At 46.0% G+C, this 20597-nt stretch overlaps 1 protein-coding gene across 15 annotated transcripts in view; it reads right to left on the bottom strand.

Annotated features, from left to right (window-relative positions):
• Positions 1-578: 578 nt before the first annotated feature.
• Stard13 (StAR related lipid transfer domain containing 13) overlaps positions 579-20597 on the bottom strand; it is a 199974-nt gene continuing 179955 nt past the window's right edge. For all 15 annotated transcript variants that reach the window (XM_029477493.2, XM_029477491.2, XM_029477489.2 and 12 more), the window contains 7 exons: positions 14779-14977; positions 10084-10294; positions 9358-9472; positions 8301-8522; positions 7608-7825; positions 4608-4784; positions 579-2187 (listed from right to left, as the gene is read on the bottom strand). In XM_029477493.2, the coding sequence (XP_029333353.1) occupies positions 2070-2187; positions 4608-4784; positions 7608-7825; positions 8301-8522; positions 9358-9472; positions 10084-10294; positions 14779-14977 (1260 nt within the window). In that variant the 3' untranslated portion in view covers positions 579-2069. The remainder of the gene's footprint in view (positions 2188-4607; positions 4785-7607; positions 7826-8300; positions 8523-9357; positions 9473-10083; positions 10295-14778; positions 14978-20597) is intronic.

Raw genomic sequence — 20597 nt, forward strand, 5'->3', positions numbered from 1 at the left:
CATCTCCCCCTCCCCTCCCCTTTATTTTAAAGACGCACCCTGTGGTTAGCAGAAGTGATATGATTAGTGTGTGCATACAGTCAGAAAGCCAGCTAACTTGGAAGAGAAAGGGGCTGGGGAATATAACTATCATTTTATTGATTTTAGTATTTCCTAGGTCCTTGTTTCTCAGTGTGTGTGTGTCCTTGAGGCACCCTGCATCCCTCAGGCTCATTAGAAATCCAGAACGCCAGGCCCACCCACATGGCCTGGATGGGAGCCTGTTAACAAAGGCTTTAGGTGATTCCCAGTGTATGCTAAACAAGTGTGCTGCTAGACAAACACCCCAGCCATCCTGGGACGCCCGATCTGTTTTCCTGTGCACAGTGCCCCGGCTCTGGCACAGAGACGGATGGTGTGGAACCACACTAAGTTCCACTGATGGTCCTGACAAGACATACAAAGCCATCCAGCATGGTAGGCATGAGGTAATGGCAGAAGTGAACTTGTCCACTCCACAGAACGCTGGCCAGGAGGCACCATGTGGTCTGACCGCCACTATCCCAGGTAGACACGAGAATGAAAAACTCTTACCCTGGTTTTCCCTGTGCTATACCAAATATACAGAAAACATCTTTATTCCTCCCAATAAAACAATTGCACAACACAGATAAAAGAAAACACCGCATTAGTGTATATAACACAACAGCAACAAAAACCGGGGAAATATACATTTGTTTTTTTTCCTCGTCTTCTGACACCAGTTGCTGAATCTCTGTTTAGACAACCTAAGACAATCTTTCCTGGAGGCCAAACATAATAAGTTATCTCTCTACAGATGTTGTATCACAATAAAAAAAATAACTCCATCCTCACTTGGTTAAGGGAAGCCAGTTTGCTCAGTCTATACAATAATAAATAAGGTTGGGGTCCAACGCCCAGGTGCTGGTGCCATGAAGAAACATGGGTTTGGTAACAAAAACTAATGATACAGTTTGGCCTTTTGTTTAAAATCCTGTTTTTTAGATCGCAAGATTTTTAATGGCTTAGATTTTACAAGCGTCATCTATAGCATACGTGGAATTCCCTGAAGCTGTGATGACCCTGGACACTCAATGGACCATCATCTCACTCTGGTGTCCAGAGTCAAGGTCAGTGCAAGAACATGTTAAAAAAAAACTGTGGCCACATAGGCCACTGGTCAAATAGATGGTTAAAAAGCACTATGAGAACTGAATCTCAAGAGGATATGGGGGCTCCCTTTGGCTCTGTGGACAGATTCCACGGTTTACCCCTATGTAGAAGGTGGGTGATGCCAGTTCTATTTCAGTCCCGGGTGCCAGCTCCAGCAGTCACCTGACATCTCAGTCAAACTGCACAGAGTGGGCCCAGAGGCAATGCAAGGTGTAGCCTTGGATTTGGCAATAACCTCTCACCTGCTGCTTTGCGTTAAAGAGAAGCAAATATTATATCCCTCAATTTATATCAATATCCTGCTCCAGTCTTTAAACATCAGAAATAAGAGGCCAACCCATGGAAGAAGCTCTCAACTCTATTTTTCTTTGGTTAGCTAATCTTTGGGTAAGCCTGGGCAGGCTGACAGACTATACGTTTCACACTTTGGTGTTTGTCAGCAGGCTCTGCTCAGCTGGCGGGACAGGTCGGGATGGGACACGGACGGACGTCTACAGCAACCTGGGAAGTGCCATGTGAGGAGACTCACAGAGTCAGACACTGAATTATATATAAAACTGGTATTTTACATATATACAGTAAAGGGAGATATACATACATATACAAGTGCTACAGTACATTTATTTACAGCTAAGACACGCTTCTTAGAAGCCTTTAAATAGCAAGTTAGGCAACGCGGAAGAAATAACCCATTTAATTTTACGCAGTATAGATAAAAGTTCTGAGACATTATATTAGTAGGGATTAGCCATCTCTAGGCAGGCTAGGAACAGGCTCCACGGTTTCCGTGATCTCCGGATCCCACTGCGACATTCCTGCACATGCGTGCACTTGCCACACTGTGAGTGTTATTTTCCCTTCTTCTTCCCTGAGTTTGATGTCATGCTGGGGAAAGCTTAGATTTTTGTTTCTGGACCCTCAGCAATGAGAGGCTGGAAAGAGTTCCTAATTCTGGCAACTTGTGCGGCACAGAGGTATCCAAAGCCTTTGCTGTACCATTCTGGGGAGTGGCCCCTGCCAGAGAGAGAAGAAAGGAAATGGGAGCCCGGTTAGGGGGCAGGGTCATCAGTACCCTGGGAACAGCTTGCAGCTGCCGCTTCAGGCATCTGTGGACCTCAGTCTGTCACCCAGTCACCCAGTCATTTGTCACCAAGCACTTTGTTCTTAAAGCTCATCAGGTGCTTCAAAATGATACCAACTTCTCAGAGTGAACCAGAAGACTCACATTGAATTGGGAGGTCGTGGCACACGCCTCTAATCCCAGCACTGGGGAGGCAGAGGCAGGTGGATCTCTGTGAGTATGAGGCTAGCCTGGTCTACATAGTGAGTTCCAGGTCAACCAGGGCTACACAGAGAAACCCTGTCCTCAAAAAACAAACAACCCAGCCTTCCCCACAAAAGCAATAACAAAACCCCAATAAATTTATATTTACCTATGCAAAGAACTCAGTTTTAGCATCATTGAATACCTTAAAGTGTTCAATTCAATTTAAATTAGGAACAGAGGAGGAAGCAGGCATAAAAGAAACACAGAGGGCCTGAAGAGACTGAAGAGAAGGCTCGGCCAATAAAGAGTTTGATCCAGAGTGGCAGTTCTCATGAGAAATGCCAGAGGTGGCAGAAACAGGATGTTTCTTGAGGCTCAATGGCCAACCAGTTAGCATCAGGCTCAGTGACAGACTCCTCCCCCCACCTCCCTCCAGGTGCTTATACAGAGCAACTGAGAAAGACACCTAGCATTGACCCCTGGCTTCTACATGGGCACATATATGCATATACTACATACACATGAATAAAAATAAGAAAATAAACATAAGAGAGTAGAGTCATTTACTGAGCCTCCATGTGCCTTTGTGTTCTGCATGTGTGCTCAAAATAGAACACAGCGCCACTACCTGCTGAGGTAATGACTCCACTCCTGGGAACATACCCAGTCAAAATGAAGTAAGCATACAATTCATGCTCACTGCAGAACTATTCCAAAGAGTTGAGCTGTGAATTACCCTAAGTGTGCAGGACTAAGTGGGTAGATAAAGCAAATGTGGTTTTACATCTATATATATTATCAGGGGTTCTCAACCTGTAGGTCTCAACCCCTTTGATAAAACCTCTATCTCTAAAAATATTTGCATTTTGATTCATAACAGTAGCAAAATTACAGTTATGAAGTAGCAACCAAAATAACTTTATGGTTGGTTACCACAACATTAGGAACTGTATTAAAGGGTCACAGCACTAGGAAGCTTGAGAACCACTGGGGTCTGTCTGTCTGTCTATGTATCCAACCATCTACCTATCACCTAACTGATAGTTCTTAGTTTTAGGAAGGGAGACACTGTCGCTTTTTACCACAGTGAAGCTGAAGGATGTTGCTACTTTCCACATAATAAGCCAAGCACTCAATGCTAACTACTGCATGCTCTCATTCCTACGTGGATTCTAAAAACATGGAACTCAATGAATCAGAGGGTAGGACAGTGCTGACCTGAGACCATGCAGAGTTGGGGCTGTGGAGATAAGTATTGATCAAATGAGGCAACGTTTCAGCTTGGCTGCCCTTCTAAGCAGTCATGATGGCTGTACTTTTCTTATCAGGAATTTAAAGATTTGTGTGCCACTGTGCTGTAACCAACACATGGTAAGGCGAGTCTCCACTTCTTTGACTGTTAAATTGATTAGTTGGGACTTGTGTGCCCCTCTCGTTGATTCTGAGATATATTACAGGCGGCTTTACCTAATAGCTACTTTCCTATGCCAGAGAAGAACCAGAAGAGTTTTGGGAGCCTCTATTGTCTTTCTTTTTTCAAATTATTATATCCAAGTACACTTTAGCTGTCTTCAGACACTCCAGAAGAGGGCGTCAGATCTCATTTCAGATGGTTGTGAGCCACCATGTGGTTGCAGGGATTTGAACTCAGGACCTTTGGAAGAGCAGTCAGTGCTCTTAACCACTGAGCCATCTCTCCAGCCCCTCTATTGACTTTCATTCTGACACTCTGTCCCCTGACTCTAAGGACCACTGCTCTATGCAATGCCACAAGGTTGACTTGCTAGCTCCAGGAGTGACTATGTGCTGTTTGAGTGACTGTAGGGAAGGGGAAAATCATGTTCTTGATCACTGTTGGATATTTTCATAGCCTGATTTGGTGATTCTGTCACATGGGCATATGTGGAGACATCCTTCTGCATGTCACAAACACCACACGCTCACTTGTTAGCGAAAAGAAATGAGTAAGTTAGGAAAACAAAGAAAAGCAAATTCCAGGGTGGGGAGGTGGGAGATGAGGGCCTGTAGTCCTCTGGAGAAGCTGTCTCTTGGTGGAGAAGAAACAGGCCAGAGGAGGAAGAAAACCAGAGTGAGAAGCAGGACTCAAGTACACACACCATACCACCTGAGGCTCCCTGGTCAACCAACACCCAGTGTGGCCACTTACTTCAGGTCTATTCTGCAGATGTGCGTCAGCCTGGACTTGCCAGAACCGCAGGGTTCTATCAGGTACTGAGAATCCATCACCACCGCCCTCACGTCACCCATGAGCTGGGCTTCTTTGTACTCCACAGACAGGGACACCAGGGTGCACATTCCTTTGGGCAGATCAGTCTTCCAGGTCCTGGGACCAAACAAGCCCCACATGATGAGGGTGATGTAAAGAGACAGAAGACCCTGAACACACAACTGAGCCCACACTTGCGTCTTCCTGCCCCAAACCTAAGCTCTAACTCCAAGGCTAGGTACTTGGATTAAGCTAATGGTTTCCTGGAGCTTGCGCAAAGTTTACACAGTGAGGTCCAAAGGATAGATCCCAGCTTTCTACTCAGAGGGTAGAAGCTCTCAGACCTGAGTGTAGAACCCCAAATTGAGACCACATCTTGCTCTGCTAAAGAAGCCCCTGTCCGTCATCAATGAGGCTACCGTTTTGAATCAGCAATATTAATTCCATTATTTTATCTGTGTATTGAGCACACCCATGTGCTGGGCCCGAGAAGTCACGGGGGACGTGAAGATGCATCCAGCCCAAGAGGAAAGACAAGCAAGTCTTAAGAGAATTCTGAAAGTAGTGTGGGTCTGGAGGAATACAGGGAGGGCTTCCTGGAGGAAGTGGGCGAATGTTTTAGCAAACACAAGATCTGCTAATGCCTCATTTAAAAGAAACTGGACCTCTGTCGACTTCGTAGCTTTGTTCAGATAGCTGAGTCGTTCTTGAGTGGGAGAAGAGATAAATGGAGCCCATTTGAGTCCAGATGGAGAGGCAGGAAGGTTGCTATAGCCTAATAGTGGAAAGAGCTGTCTAACTGGTACTCCATCCATGGATGGCACAGGCCCCATGGTGGATGTGGTCAGATGCTGTCCTCAGACTAACCGGCTCTTGGGTTACCTGGTTAATGAGTTACTGGAGGTGTGGCTTTTCTGTGGTAGGGTTGCTCTGTCCTGCAATGCCCTTCGCTGTGCTATGACCTGGTGTTCTCAGCCTGCTCAGCCTCCAGACTCAAGAGCCAAATACATATCTACTCTCCACGTGAGTCACCATTTCATATTAGTTTGTTATAAGCTTCAGAAAACAAGTGAAGATGCTTGATGCGGGTTTGAGTTTGGGAGGTCTGAGGAAAAGACCGCGTCATCTTCTCCCTGTAAGTCCTTTCTCTAGGGGATTTCTGTTGGCAAGAACCAGGTTTGCTGCTGAGTTCTCCCACAGAACTTCACAGTCCACCTCCCTTCTGCTTTAAGCCTTGGGCTATATCGAAATTCCACCTTTCCCAGCTCCTCACATTATTTACTTACTCCCTCTGAGATAAAGTCAGCCTGTATCTTATTATTTACTGCCTATACTGAAGAATATATAAAATGACTCTGAGGGGGATGGCTTAGTAGGTAAAGGGCGTAAGCACAGGGGACTGAGTTCAATCCCTGGCACTGATATAAAAAAAAGCAGGCATGATGATGGTGCACACTTGTAATCTCAACACTGGAGAGGTGAAGGCAGGATGTTCCCCGGAGATTTCTGGCCAGTCACCTTAGCCTACCTGGGTCTCAGAGAGAGACCCTGTCTTAAAAATAATGACGTAGGTGGCTCTTAAAGAACAACAACCAAGACTGACCTCTGCACACGTGTGCAGGCATGCACACACACTCTTCTTAGTCTTCTTCTTCTTCCTCCTGCTCTTCCCCCCAACCCTTCTCTCCCCCTCTTTCCCCCCTCTCTCAGAAATCTAAACTGGAGAAGAGACCAAGATGGGCCTGTTGTGTCCACCCACAGCCTCCTCAGAGTCAGAAGCTATGAGTAGCATGAGGTATGATGGGTAAATAGCTAGCTAGTAGGATGGTTGTGGAGACGGAATGAAGAGAGTTCCCTGCAGGGAGGGACTCCCCTGTCTCCACAGCTTCCACCCTGGACAACAACTTTTTTTTTTCCTACTTGTTGAGTTAGGCAATTAAATTTTAATGCCATAAAATGAGTGATGTCCTAATAACTGGCCATAGGCCACCCCCAGCTAATGGCCTATATTCTCTACTAGGACAAGGTTGCTGGGATACACACAGATATTTAGGAGAAACAGATACTTAAAACTTAAGGTCCCAAGGATCCAAACCAAAGGCATCAAGGACTCATATGAAGTCACCTCTGGTTTGCCCTCAAAACTCACTTCATAAGGCGACTATTTCAAATACACATCTGGGGATTTCCCAGGCAAATCCTCTTACACAGCTGATCTGGGAAGAGACTGTTTACTTGTGTTTTTAATAAAAGGGATATATTGCTCTAATTACAATTTGTTCATGTTCTGAACTCTACCCAACCCCTGCTCTTGCTGGTGAAATAGTGAATTTCTGCCGTGCAAACTTTTTGTGGTCGGCTGAGCATCCCCCTCCAAGGTCAGAAGGTAGGGGGTCTGGGACTAATCCTGAAACCCACGAGAAACAGCATTTCAATGGCAGACATAGGGCTCAGGAGGTTTGGCTGGGACTGAATTCTAATGGAATGTCCAGTGTCTTCGTACACTTGGCCTCTCAGGGCTGAGCTGGGGTTCCTGTGCATGGCAATTACTTGTGAACTAGTGAGGTCACACCCCCTCCCATCTCCAAGGTCTAGATGAGGACCTGCTTTCGTCTCCAGCATGAAAGACAAAAACCAGTCGGCCTTTTGCATATTTTGGTAGACAAACCGGACAGACAGCCACTATCCTGGGGCCTCTGCTCTGAGGAAATGAGTGATATTCAAGGCCTAATCAACTGTGCACCTTGAGGAGAGGGGCCATCAGAGAGCCTGGGCAGAGAGCTATAAATTGGGTGAAGGTGCCAGAGGTCAGGCATAAATAAGGCAACATCAGAGAGGATTGGGCATAAAGCCCCATGGCAGGCTGGGAGAAGTGTTTGCATTGGCAACTCCCATCATGCCTTTGGAGCAGGACTTCATACACCCTAGGGTCTGGCTTACCTGAGCACCAGGAAGTCTCTGGAGGGATGTGGAACCATGCTGTTTAGCACGTACTGGTAGATGTCCGTTTGTTTGTCCAAATTTTCCACCACCTTCCACTGCACAAAGTCCTCATCCCACAGGTGACGTTCTCTCAGCACACGCTTCAACACCACGGAGGGTGGTGCCTCCACCTCCACAGATGCTTTCCACAGCTTCAGCGGGTGCCCATCGCCCACCTTGGCAAAGACACAGGCAGGAGCTGAAGAGGCTACGGGGGCTACCCAGACCTACCTCCTATGCTGGGCATTCCAAACCATCACTATCCATATAAAGTGAATGGGTGATGCTGTACCCATAATCAAAAATGCAAATACTTGAGTCCTCAAGCTGATGAGAAAAAAAAAAAAAGAATCGAAACAGCCACAGACACAAACACGCTCCTCGAGTGGTGTGAGGCAGACATGCTCTAACCCACGTGGCTTTTATGTGGTTCTTCTCTGCCAGGTACTCTTAGAGCGTTCATTTCACAAGTGAAAAATGCTGGGTACTGATTTTCCCGGCATCTCTCAGCAGCACAGACCTGACGGGGATCCAGAAGGCCCCTGAACTCTGGCGGGACTGCTGTTGGTGGCTTTCCAACAGGTCTTTTGAATGGCATCTGGTGTCCTGTCCCACAGTTCAGCACACATTCTGCAGCAGAGGGAACCTTACCTTTTTGAAAGCAAGGTCTGTGTTGTCAGGGCTGGAACATGTGACCCATCCCTTGAATTTCTCCTTAGCCTCTTTCTGGAGGCCTTGGATGAGATGCTCCAGGTACGTGTAAAAAGTTGCCCCATTCTCCGCCAGCTGTGCTCCCAAGTCTTCCAGGCTGGGGACATGGATTTCAGCCTCTAAGTAGGAGTCCCGAGACTGGGCCACCATCTCCTGTGGAACCTGGGCCAGTGAATGCATGAAAGAGCAAAGCGGTGAGCTGAGAAATGCTGAGAGTAACCGAGGGATCAAAGTTGCCTCAGCCACCGTCAAGACCCAAGGCCAGGAGAGACCTTCCTAAAGCTAAGCCAGGCAACACAAGGGTGACTCTGAGCCCATGTTTATCCAAAACACTGGGATGTGTTCCTGGTGGCGTGTTCCATTTCTTTTTATAATATCTGGCAAGAGTGGGTTCAGACAACTTCACTCATTCATACATATTGACACATTGAAGGAAAACTCAGCTATGAATCAGAAGTGGCTTCACAGTTTTCAGTACAGTTTCTCCATTGACGATTGCCAATGTTGCCACAGAGAGTATGCCAGGCATCTTATTCACTTGCCTCATCAATGCAAGTGTGGCTGTATTGATCGGCTGTCATTGATTCTAGGGACAAGGATTGCTTAGTCACACACACACACACACACACAAACACACACACACACACACACACACACACACACACACACACACACACACACACACAGAGAGAGAGAGAGACAGAGACAGAGACAGAGACAGAGACAGAGACAAAGGAAGACCCTAATCAAGTTTGATGTAAAAATAAAATGTATCGTAATTGACCAACTGGCCTTAAATCTGATGATTTCTGCACAAAAAAATCTGTCATAATGGTAAGCCCCAAGACCATGTGACTGCCAAAGCCTTCCTGTACAGCTAGCACTTTATAACTCCTGGGAGTGGAGACCGGAGGTACGGTACACACTGTCATAAAACGAAGAGCAAAGAGACAAGCATCCTCTGCTTCCCAGCCTGCCCCTGGTTCCAAGACCTCACCTCAAAGAGTCGGTTGCATTCCGTGATCATGTGGGCCAGCCCCTGAGCTGCAGCTAGATTTTCATTGAGGTCCTTCTGATCTGGCTTCCCAGTGGCGTACTTCTTCTGGATGACTCTGTAATTGAATATGAATGTGCTGAGCAGATCCCCAGCCAGAGAGTGTGTTGGGATACCCAGATCGTCCCATCTGTTTGCCATTTATCCCCAGATGCTGCCCAGACCCCAGGCTTTCTCAGTTCCAAATAAAACCAATGACCACACATCTTTTAGATGCTCCAAGGCAGGTTGGCAGGCTGACAGCTCACAACCAAAAGCCATGGAAAAGAACAAAGACAGGAAGAGATGTAGGTGGAAAGTTATTAGGTTTTTCTCCCGTTTGAAACCGCTCAACTGCAGGCTCACGTGCTCTGTTGTTTAAATATAGCTTTTAAAGACCAACGATCGTAAAATACCTTTTCAAGTATTTTACTCCTTCCCACTCACATAAAATAGAACAAAACTTCTTGGGCTTACTGGATCTCAACTGATCTACTTTAGGGTGACGTTAGTAGTACTATGAGCCCAGCCCAGGGATGAGGGTTCCTCTCTCTGCTCCCACAGTAAGTCCTGATAATCTTCTATCTGAATTCTAGCATGAGGACACTTTCATTTAATTTTACTTTTTAGGAAAAATGGATCTTGGGGAGACCTGGTTTGGGAACGATGCCCAGGACAAGGAACACTCACCTTGGGGAGCTTTCTTTCTTCAGTAAGTTTAGGTGAAAGAGGGAGGGGGCCAGGCACACGGCCAGATTCATGGGCGTCATCTGATTCTCGTCCACCAAGTTTACTACGTCATGCAGGAAGCACAGGAGAGTCTGCAGGGCCTCCCGGTTCTCGTCAGCCAGCAGCAGGATGGCCGCCTGCACGGCCTGCAGCCGCTGCTCTTTGGGGACATCTGAAGAGAAGTAGGCACCAGGTTATTAGGAGGAAGAGTCAGTGAGGAAGGATGCATGCTCTCCTCTTCCAGACCAAAGACACTCAGAGCCATCAACAGAGTTGGAACTTGAACCTCATCAAACTCCAGAACCCATCTGAGTGTCCTGGAGGTACTTAGAGCAAAGTGGCCACTCTGGCTCCTCACACTCTGAGTGTCACCTGGCTCTTCTGTGTTAAGGTTGTCCATTTTGGTGGGAGTTGGTCATCTATTGGGGCTCTGTCAGCCTGACCTCTCTCTTGCTCACCCTCTTTGACCGTCAGGCAGCTTGGGTAGCACCTTAGGGATGGCCAAGGCCAGGTGGGACACAGCTGTGAAAGCCACTGGGCAAAAAGACAAAGACCTGGCCTTTTCCCACCATAGTAGAGCCCCAGGCCATGTTGCTTTCCTTGGTACAATGAGCAGTGGGTGAGCTGTTTGTCCTTGACCACCCCTAGGGAGCTAGTGCCTCAGTGGTGAGCCTGGTAGAACCTTCCTGTCCCTAAAGTTAGGAGGGCTCAGTTGGGAGAATGTGCTGTTTTGACTCTGAGTGGTCATTCAGTGTTACCTGCTTGATAATCTTAGGATCAGGAGCTTTGAGTTGTGCTTGTGAAAAAGGAACTCGGTCCCCTATAGCTGTGGGGAGTGAATGGGGTCTCAACCTCCCTGAGAGTGACTCTGTTGGGGATGATGGACATTGATTATATAGGCTCTAGGCAAATAGCTCAAAAAATGTGAGGTAGAAAATGGAAAAAAAAATCGCAACAAATTGGGACTGAGGGACAGCATTGTGCTGTGCCCCTGGCTTTGCCTGTTTCTTGATCATGTGGGTTTGATTCAAAGATGCAGATAGGGGCTCACTGTGATGAATATGGCTGTCTTCCTTCAAAAGCCACACCTGGGAGCAGTGTGTGTGTGTGTGTGTGTGTGTGTGTGTGTGTGTGTGTATGTAAGGCTGTTTGCACTCCTGAGTCTTGGGGCAGTGTGCTTATGATAATTCCTTAAACTTTCAACTGTGCTTTATAATGTGCACACTGTTTCTGTGTATATCACTGTGTCTTCAGTGTATTAGAAAGAGACACTCAGACATTTATTACTGGTAGAGGTGTATGATAGAAAAGAATTGCCCTGGCTGCTCTCAGTAGTGTAACCTTCTGCCTGCATCTGGGCTCTCCTCGCCCTTCTGAGTGCTTTGCAGAAGGCCAGAAAATCCAGATTTCTAGGCAGGCATAACTACTTATTGCCTGTCTATCACATACTGGCAAAGACTGGGTTTTCCAGAGAACATTTTTTGTCTGGATAATAGTGAAGCTGTTTTTTTGTTTGTTTGTTTTGCTTATGCTGAAGCCAGTATAACCAATGATGTAAGTTCACCACCTACCCTTGAACTGCTTGTAAAAGCTGCTCTGTAGGGAAGACAATTCCTGTGTATATATATTATCTAACACAGCTCTAGGGTTTGCTCTGGCTGCTAATCTTGAAGTCGCTGGCCACGTGCATATGCTATCTCTCTCTTCTCATCACGCGCTCCCTTGTCTTCTTTGGAGATACATTTACTCTGGATTCTGTTTGCTTTGGATGGCAGCTACGCTCACCTTTAAGCCATGCTTTCTGTTACACATGACACTGCTGTGGCTCCTGCGTCTCTCTTGGTTCCTGGAGATACCCCCAGATTTGCCTTTGTGAACACCATAGTGTGTGGGTGGCGATGCTCACAGTCGGCATGCTTTCCTGACTGAACAGCGATCTCTCTGTGTCTGCATCACCTCCATCTCTCCTTTCCCTTCTGGTGTCCCTCACCCCTGAGCCTGGGGCCACCAGGCTTGTCTCTGATCCCTCCCCATCCTCTATCTTAATCCTACAGGCTGGTAAGATTAACATCTCCATGATCCACCCCATCCTGTGCTCTAGTCATCTGACAGCAGCAAAGGAAGTGACACAGCCACAACGGAGCTACTTTAGAGAAGGGGGAGGCAACTGGAACTCAGTATTAGCTAGGACACTTAGACTCTGGGGCCTGCCCTGGAATCTCTTCTCAGGAACCCCAGGAGTCTGCTTGCTCTGCCAGATTCTAAGCTTGTCTTCTTGATTCAACTTATTCACCTAGTCCAGATTCACAGACCTTAAATCAGTGCTGATGAATTTCACCCTTGTGACCGCTCAAGAGTCTCTCTTCTTCACTAACAAAATACATGTTCCTTTTGGGATAGGGGCTGCTTGGGGAAACGGGCCCCTCCCACTGATCCAGAGATGAAGCATCTCAGCTTATACTAACAGCTCTGTCCCTATCTTATCCTGTCCTGTCCTCTGTTCCTCTTTCCATTGCCTACTCAAGAGGCAGTGTAAACCAGTTTTGGCGGGTGAGACCAGGGATGGTGTTCGGAGTTGTTGAGAGGCCCATGTTCTCCATAAGAAGAGATGCATGCCCCAGGAGACACCTGAGCTCTCTCTTCTAGCTTCTGAGTGTGATCTTATGAAGATATGATAATTGTGTAGGTAGCAGTAATGTGTACCTCATCACAATCTGACTTCAAGATCGTCAAAGACACCAGAGGCTGGTGTCCTAGCAACTCTGGGCTGTAGATTTACCCAACACTGGAATGATTTAATTTCAATTCTTTTCTGTCATGTGTAGTAATAAAATATTATCATTAAATAACTACATTTGTGTGTATGGAGGTTGGCTCTGCTTTGGGCATTACGTCTTTCAATACCCGATGATTTATTTATTTATTTTTGGTTTTTCGAGATAGGGTTTCTCTGTGTAGCCCTGGCTGTCCTGTAACTCACTTTGTAGACCAGGCTGGCCTCGAACTCAGAAATTCGCCTGCCTCTGCCTCCCGAGTGCTGGGATTAAAGGCGTGCACCACCACGTCCGGCTACCAATGAATCATTTATAATTACTTAATAGTTATCTAACTATTAATGCCACTTTTGTGTTACCACAGCCTCCTAGTTTATCTGTGTCCTCTGGTGCAGTGTTACACACTTAGCCTTCATGTCCAGCTGTCTTTTCCTCCCACCAAGTTCCCCTTGTTCACCCCAGCCTTCGTAGATCTGTCCTTGTAACCTTGTTACCTTCCTGTATCCTAGTCATTTATGATCCTGTCTCATCCACCCCTAGTCTAAGATCCCTAAGAACAGACAGTGGGTGTCACATAGTCTAAGCTTGCAGCACCTAGCACAGCCCTGCTCTATTAAGGTTTGTGCAGATAAAATGAAGTCCTGCTTTGATCTGGCTTCTTGGTTGTATGTTTAGGCAAGAGCCAAAAAGGTATTTGTGTCTTGGAAATAACTTGGCTTTAGCCATAGATAGTGTCAGCTTAAATGTAAGCATTCATATCCACTGGAAAGCAGAGCGTGCTCTCTCTCAGCAGCACTCTCTGAATTTGTACTATTATACACTTCTTAAACACATTTGGTACAGAGTCTCTACATTAGGGGTCTTCAGACTGGATCAATTCCATCTCATGGCCCCGTTGAGCCATATTTTGATGCAAAAATCAAAGTCTGTGGACCGGAGTAATTCCCCGCTAAGAACTGATACTTGGGCCATGAAGCTGATTGCCAATTTGTAATGACATCATTATCCCTTAGAAAAAAGACCTGCATGCTCATTTCTAATGTCTGCCTTTATAACTACATTTAGCAGAATGGGCTTTTAAATCAATTGCTCTTCTCATTACTACTTTAGCTATAGTGGCTTTCTGAAGAACTACTGATTTAACATCACTTAAAATCTTCCAGATGAAAACACGAGTTAGCCGAATGAAGGTGTGACCTTGATTTGGTTTGCTTCATTTCGCTGGTTGAAATGTTGTATCTGCTTTCCTGCTCACTTTCAGCCTTATATTACATTTGAATCTGAATCTTCTGTCAAATTTTGTATCAAATTGAATGTTTATCTTTCAAAAAAGTAAGGCAGGTTTAACACACACACACACACATACACACACACACACACACTAAATTCTATTGGATCCTTTTATGCTTTAAATATATTAGAATAATTAGTGCACTGGAAATTAGCATGAGATTATAGAAAAGTAGGCATATATTAATATTGAGAAGGTATTTTCAGACACATACAAAGAATGGCAGAGAGATGTCCATAGCAAACTGAGCAATGGATATTTCTGAAGAGGTAGGTCTGTCACTTTTATATACTTCTTCACAGACTCATGAATTATTTGTATAATTAAAATTCCATCTTTTGCAGGGCTGGGGATGTGGCTCAGCAGCTAAATGTGTTGACTGTTTTCATAGAGGAGCATAGTTCATTTCCCAGCTCCCCACATGATGGCTCACAAACATGGGTAACTCTAGTTCCAGTGCATCTGACGCCCTCTTCTGGCTTCCCTGGGTACTGCATACATGTGGTGCATATACACTCATGCAGACATAGTAAATGAATCTTTGAAATACTATCCTTTTGACAGTTGTCACACTGTGTTATTGGTACTTACACTGATAGATGTGGAGGAAGGTCTCGCTGAGCTTGTTGGTGAACAGGGGCTCAGGGAGGTCCCGGAAGAACTGCTTCACCATATCTGCCACGTCATATGCAGACTGGTCTTCATAGCTCACATTGTCAGGGAAGTTCTCATTCATCTGACGGAGGGCATGGATTCGAGACTTCACTCCTGACTTGCGGAAAAGACCCACCTGCAATGAGTCACAGGGAAACGTCATAAGCTGGGTCTTCTTTTTCCTCACAACTTCTTTCTTGGGGTAGGAATCTTGGCTGTGAAGAGGTAGCCTGCGGCCAGGACTTGGGGAGCTGGGAGTCTATCCTACCTCAATAATTCTGAATTTCCAGGATAGCTACTTTAGGTAACAGTCGAGTATTGGCTCCCTTTCATATCAAAGAGAGATGTGGATGATATCCCACCCCACAGAACTACAGTGAAAACTCTTGTGATAGCAGATGGTGTAATTTTATTTATTTATTTTTCAACAAGTAGCCATAGAAAGCATTCTTATTCTAGGAGTCGTTAGTGAGCAGAGAAGGGAAAAACTTCCCTGTCTTTTAACATTTGAACTTTCATGGGAGAATTTTGAAATAGGTTTCCCTCCACCCCACTATGGGAGATTTAATCAAAATAATGTGCTTAGAGACTGGAAGTATCGCTTTGGGGAATGGCTCCTAAAACAAAATTGTATAAGCCTGTATTCCGAGCGTCTCATTTGATTTCCTTTCTTTGGAATATGTGGCACCTGCAATGTGTGTTTCTCACATTCTGCCGGAACTTTACATGATCAGTTGGGGAGGAACATGACTCCCTCCTGGGTGGCTTTTTATAGATAGTATCGTATGTGGGAAAATTTAAAAGAAACGGCCTGTGAGGGAAGAGAAGCTTCTGTTTTTAAAAAGTATGAAGACGACGCTTGGTAGAAATTCCAGTTCCTCCAGGGTCAGCACTTGAGGAAACACAAGTATGTGCTCGAGGTTGGATTTGTGTGTGCTCTGCTCATCAGCTATACTGGTTTAAACCAGCCGGTGGCGTAAGAATGTGAGGCTGATCTCTTACTGACAGTGAGGCATGGGAACACTGTGCCCGCTTCAGTGTAGCTGTAAATGCTCCAGCAGAAGTAACTTTCTTTCCTTGTCACCTTGCCTACTATGGAGTGTGTGGCTATCTTATTGAGGCCCCAGACCCTTTCCCTACACCCCATCCCAACTTTTCACTTTTAGCAGTTTGACTGCTTCCTAACAGAGCAATAAGGACCCAAAGAGGGATGAGTGAGTTGAACAATGGTACAGTGAAGATGCCGAGAGCAATCGGGTAGGTTAGGTTCAGCACCTCTAGTGCCCTCTCACCCAGGACTTGCCCTATCCAAACCACAGCTGAGGTTTCCTGGGATCCTGGGCCTCAATATCAAGGCACCATGTTCTCGACACCTAGACTTTGAGTTTCTGCTCTCCACTCTCCTCGCTCCCCAGTGGCACACAGATTAGCTCACTTCTTTAAGAGCAAGGTGGAATGTTTCTGAGTAGCCAGACCAGTAATCAGTGGCCAGTGGTCATTTCTCTTTCTCATAGATACCCAGAGAGATACATGTGTATGGTTGCCATGCCCTGGTGTCTCTTGCTTGTTGCTATAAATGAAAGCAACCTTAACTTGGAAAAAAAAAAAGAAAAGAAAAGAAAAAAACTACAGGAACATGGGGAGAATTCCAAGCCATTAGAGGACAGTTGGAGTCTGTACATGTCAGCTGCATAGATCATAGGGGAAATTAAACACGGGTACATTCTGTGGTCATAAGAACAGAAATCTCAGGAAAAGCTCTTTGCATTCCTGGGCTTCTCACTGAATTCCACAGATCAAGATATCTAGGCAGATTGCTATTTAATGTGTTAGTTACTTCATTCCAAGTTTGCAGTGTCTAGAAAATGCCACGTTTAGCTATATTTGGGTGATTCTCTACAACCAGTCTTAAGAACATTTATTTTCCCCGATCTGGCAAGTATTTCAAATTGCATCACAGTGCACAGGAAGAAAGTAGGCATTGTTAAAAGGACAGGAAAAAAGAAAGGAAGAAAGAAATCAAGCTACGAGGCAGGTGCTTATTGAAATGAGATCCAGCTTCAGTTTGTTTACATCCGTGAGTCTCCGTACTTCTGGTAGGAGGCTCCGGACTGTGTATACCTCAGAGCTGTGCAGCGCTGGGTCACAGTGCCCCGAGGGTGTATTCTTAAGTGTGATTCACAACTATTTATGTCATTTGAAAGGAATTCTTCCCCCTTTCCCAACCCCCAAGCAGAGGAGCATGGAAGAGAGTCTACAAAAGGGATGTTTGAGTTGTACTGCCCAGCCCACTCTGTTGGCCCACTGTGTCCTGTGGCTCTTTGTGAGTCTGTACACGTGTACATCCTGGATGGGCGCCTTCTTTGAATTGTTCAGATCTCAAGTTTCTTCTTTTGGAAAACACTGTGATCTTTATTATTTCAAATCTGTCTGGGACTTTCTAGCTGCAGGCTCTGAGGTGCGCCTTCTGACTGAGCCGCCTGCAGGGGGTCAGGCTGGGTCAACTATTCATTCTGCTTCACTCTGACAGAAACCTCCCGTTCTGCCCTCACCTTCCAGGAGAGGTGGAAAACAGCTCTGGGTTCTGTGGACTGTATTGGAAGCCTAGAAGGAAATGGCTTTCCTAAGCTTGGTAAATACAAAATGATTTTTAAAAACCAGACCAGATTCTAGGTACAGAACCTAAGAATGGCCCAAGAAACGCAGTCTTCTAAGGGACAGCAGTGAGGTGATGAACAAACAAACTTAGGAGTTTTCTGTTGTCTGACTCTTAACTGCTTCTCCATGAATGAAGTGGGGAACCCCTGACCGTTTAGGATTGGGTTTCTGAAGTGGCAGTCAGTCAGCAGTGCCTGGGTTCTAAAGGTGTAGTAGTGTGGCCATCTCTGAACTGTGAAAGATACTAATTGCCAATAGCCATTTTTTTTTTTTTGTAGCAAAGCTTCCAGTACATTTGCATGCTGGACCTAAGATACTTTGTTCTAAGAACAGAAAGTGTTTTGTTTGTTCTGATACTCACTGTGGTTGAGAGGTAACCTAGGTCTTTCAGTCTCTTTAATGCTCTGTTGTCAGACTTGAGAGTCTCACACGTATATGAATGAGGACTGGCTGGAGTGACTGCTCGGCAGCTAAGAGAGCTGGTTGCTCTTGCAGAGGGCCTGGGTTCAGTTCGTTCCCAGAACCCACATGGAATCACGGCCTTCAGTAATTCCAGTTCTAGAGGGACTCTGATGCCCTCTTCTGGCCTATGTGGACACCGGACATGCACTGTGGCGCACAGACACACTTGCAGGCAAAACACTCATGCACTTAAGATAAAAATGACTAAACCCTTTTGAAAAATTAAAGTAGAAATGAACAAGAAACCGTACTCTTTGATTTTATACTGGGCCCCAGAATTTACACCGCAGGCCTGCTCTTTACATCTCCACTGCTCTCCTCAGGTGGCACGAGGTGCTCAGCCATTAAGAACCCCCTGCAGGAGCGCCCCCTGCAGGAGCACCTCTCTTGCCTGTGAGCTCCCCGCTGAATGACCAAAGGTTGAGTGGCGAGTGCTCCTTTGGGTTACTTCCACCCCTTTTTCCCTTTTGTTTTCGATCCCTAGCTACCTAAAAGCCTGGGCTCAAATAGCAGTTTCTGTGGAAGGTTCCAGATCATCCTTCATCCTGTCTCAGGTAGTCAGCTGACAAGGGGATGAGCAAGTGGCAGGGTAGAGAACTCTTCCCCTGGAAATGAAGTGTCTTCCCAGAATTATTAGGCTTTTAAATCTTGTGGCTCCATTATAAGGAGTGGCTGGGTGAGAGTGCTGCATTAGAATTCAAATTTCATCTAAATAGTATTAAATCTCCTCCCTGGCATCCTGTTTATGCTAATCCTTGCAGGGCTTAATGATGTTTATCAAGACTTCCATTTCCTCTTCTTTAGAAATGGGCCTCAGCTAATGAAGAAAGGTTGGCTTTATTCAGAAAGCAAGAGTCATAAAGTAGTGTGTGCAGAGATCCTGCGGGTGCGGTGTTGGTTTAGCCTTTCACCGCAGGAGCTTCGTATTTATCAGTAGCCAGAGATAACCTGTGCTGCAGCGGTGCCTGGGTGATTTAAGACAGATGTGAAAACTCACACAACAAAGCAAGGCTGGTCTCACAAGCTACCATGTCGAATACAAATGGCTGGCAATTGAAGGCTAAACCTCTTCACTTCATCTGCAGCCATCTGCGAGGGTGAAAATGGATATGCTGTACTTCCTCATACATAAACTGCAGTGCGCTGGGGAGTGTGGGAAGTGAGTGCTGGCAATGTTTTAGGGTTCTGTGCTGCTGGCTGGCTTTGACAGCCTTCTGATGAGTGCTGATGTTCTAGTGTTTAGCCTTCAGGGAAGGGACCCCCACCTCCCACTCTGCTCAATTCCAGAGCTTCAAGGCAGTCTCGGAAGATGGTTCCCATGGAATATGGCTTACAGGAAGGATGTGTGGGAGTGGTGGTATTCCTGGTCTTCCACAATCCTGGGTTGAGAGTGCAAGGCCCTGTGCAGAAGTGAATTTCAATTCCAATGGGATACCCAGGGCAGAGAAAGGACTTCTGTTTCCCTTCCCCTTCCTGGCTCCGCCTCCTTCCTCTTCCTAGCCCCGCCTCCTGTTCTTTGTCTTTAGTTTGTGTTTGCTGTAGATCTCTAGGGTAGTCTTTCCCCCACTGCCCATTCTCCTGGCTTCCTGCTTCTTTAGTTTTCTTGTTGCCTGCTCTTCTGTCACCTCTTTGCCACACGGAGGCACTGTCTGTGTACTCCCCTATACGTGACATGCAAAGGGAAGGCCAAACACAAGGCAGTAGCTATGTTCCTTTGGATAGCCCACAGCCATTTCTGCTTCTTTTTTTTTAATGACCTAAGAGAAGCACCAGTGCTTCCCCAGTCCGGCTACATGGCTTGTCAGTATCTATGTCCCTGTCAGGGACCTTTTCCTACAGAGCTCTGCACACATTTTCCCCACCACAGAACTCTTTGAGACTGATACAGGGAAGAAGATAGTCTAATGGGGCTGAAGAGCGTCAGTATGTCCACTCCCTTCTCTTCCTATGACTTTATGTCTACAGTTTTGGCTGCAGAAGGTAGATGAGACCAATCAGAGGAGTGATTTAAGTACAGACATCACTATGAATCCATGGCGTGGGGTGGTGTTTTCTATCCACGGGTACTGCAATTCACTTATTTATATCCAAACTAGTTCAAGAAAGAACAAGACTTGTAGTGATCTATAAAAGGTTAGTTGAAAGAGACCAGAAAGGGAAATTACAACAACAAATAAAAATTAAAAAGGATTAATAAGCTGGGAAGAGGGCCACAACTAAGGAATTTGTGCCCCGAAGAGGTATTTACATTTCCTATAGTGGAATATGCATTTGGCTTTGAGCTTTTAAGCAGGCACTACAGAGAGGAAAACACACCCAGTTAGATGAACTTGGAGTCTGTGATACAAAACACAGGCCAGCGGGCCAAAAGAAACATGGTTCTCAAGGGCCAAAGCCAGGGGCGAGGGGGGTTCTTCCTCTCATTCTCACAGAAAGGGTGCTACATGACAGAGTGGCCAATGTCATCAACAGGATCTTGACAGTGGGTTTATTAATGAGGGCTACAGAGGGTCAGCATCACACCAATGACGAAAAGCCCTTCTAACCGTGAGAAGTGAGGTTAGACTTAGGAGATGCTGGCTTCCTGTGGGGACCAGGGTGTCGATGCTGCCTCCCTTGGAGGTGTGTGTGAGAGA

Source organism: Mus caroli, unplaced genomic scaffold (assembly GCF_978045245.1).
Source record: "Mus caroli unplaced genomic scaffold, Mus_caroli_1 scaffold_4, whole genome shotgun sequence".
In the NCBI taxonomy this organism is placed as follows: domain Eukaryota; kingdom Metazoa; phylum Chordata; class Mammalia; order Rodentia; family Muridae; genus Mus; species Mus caroli.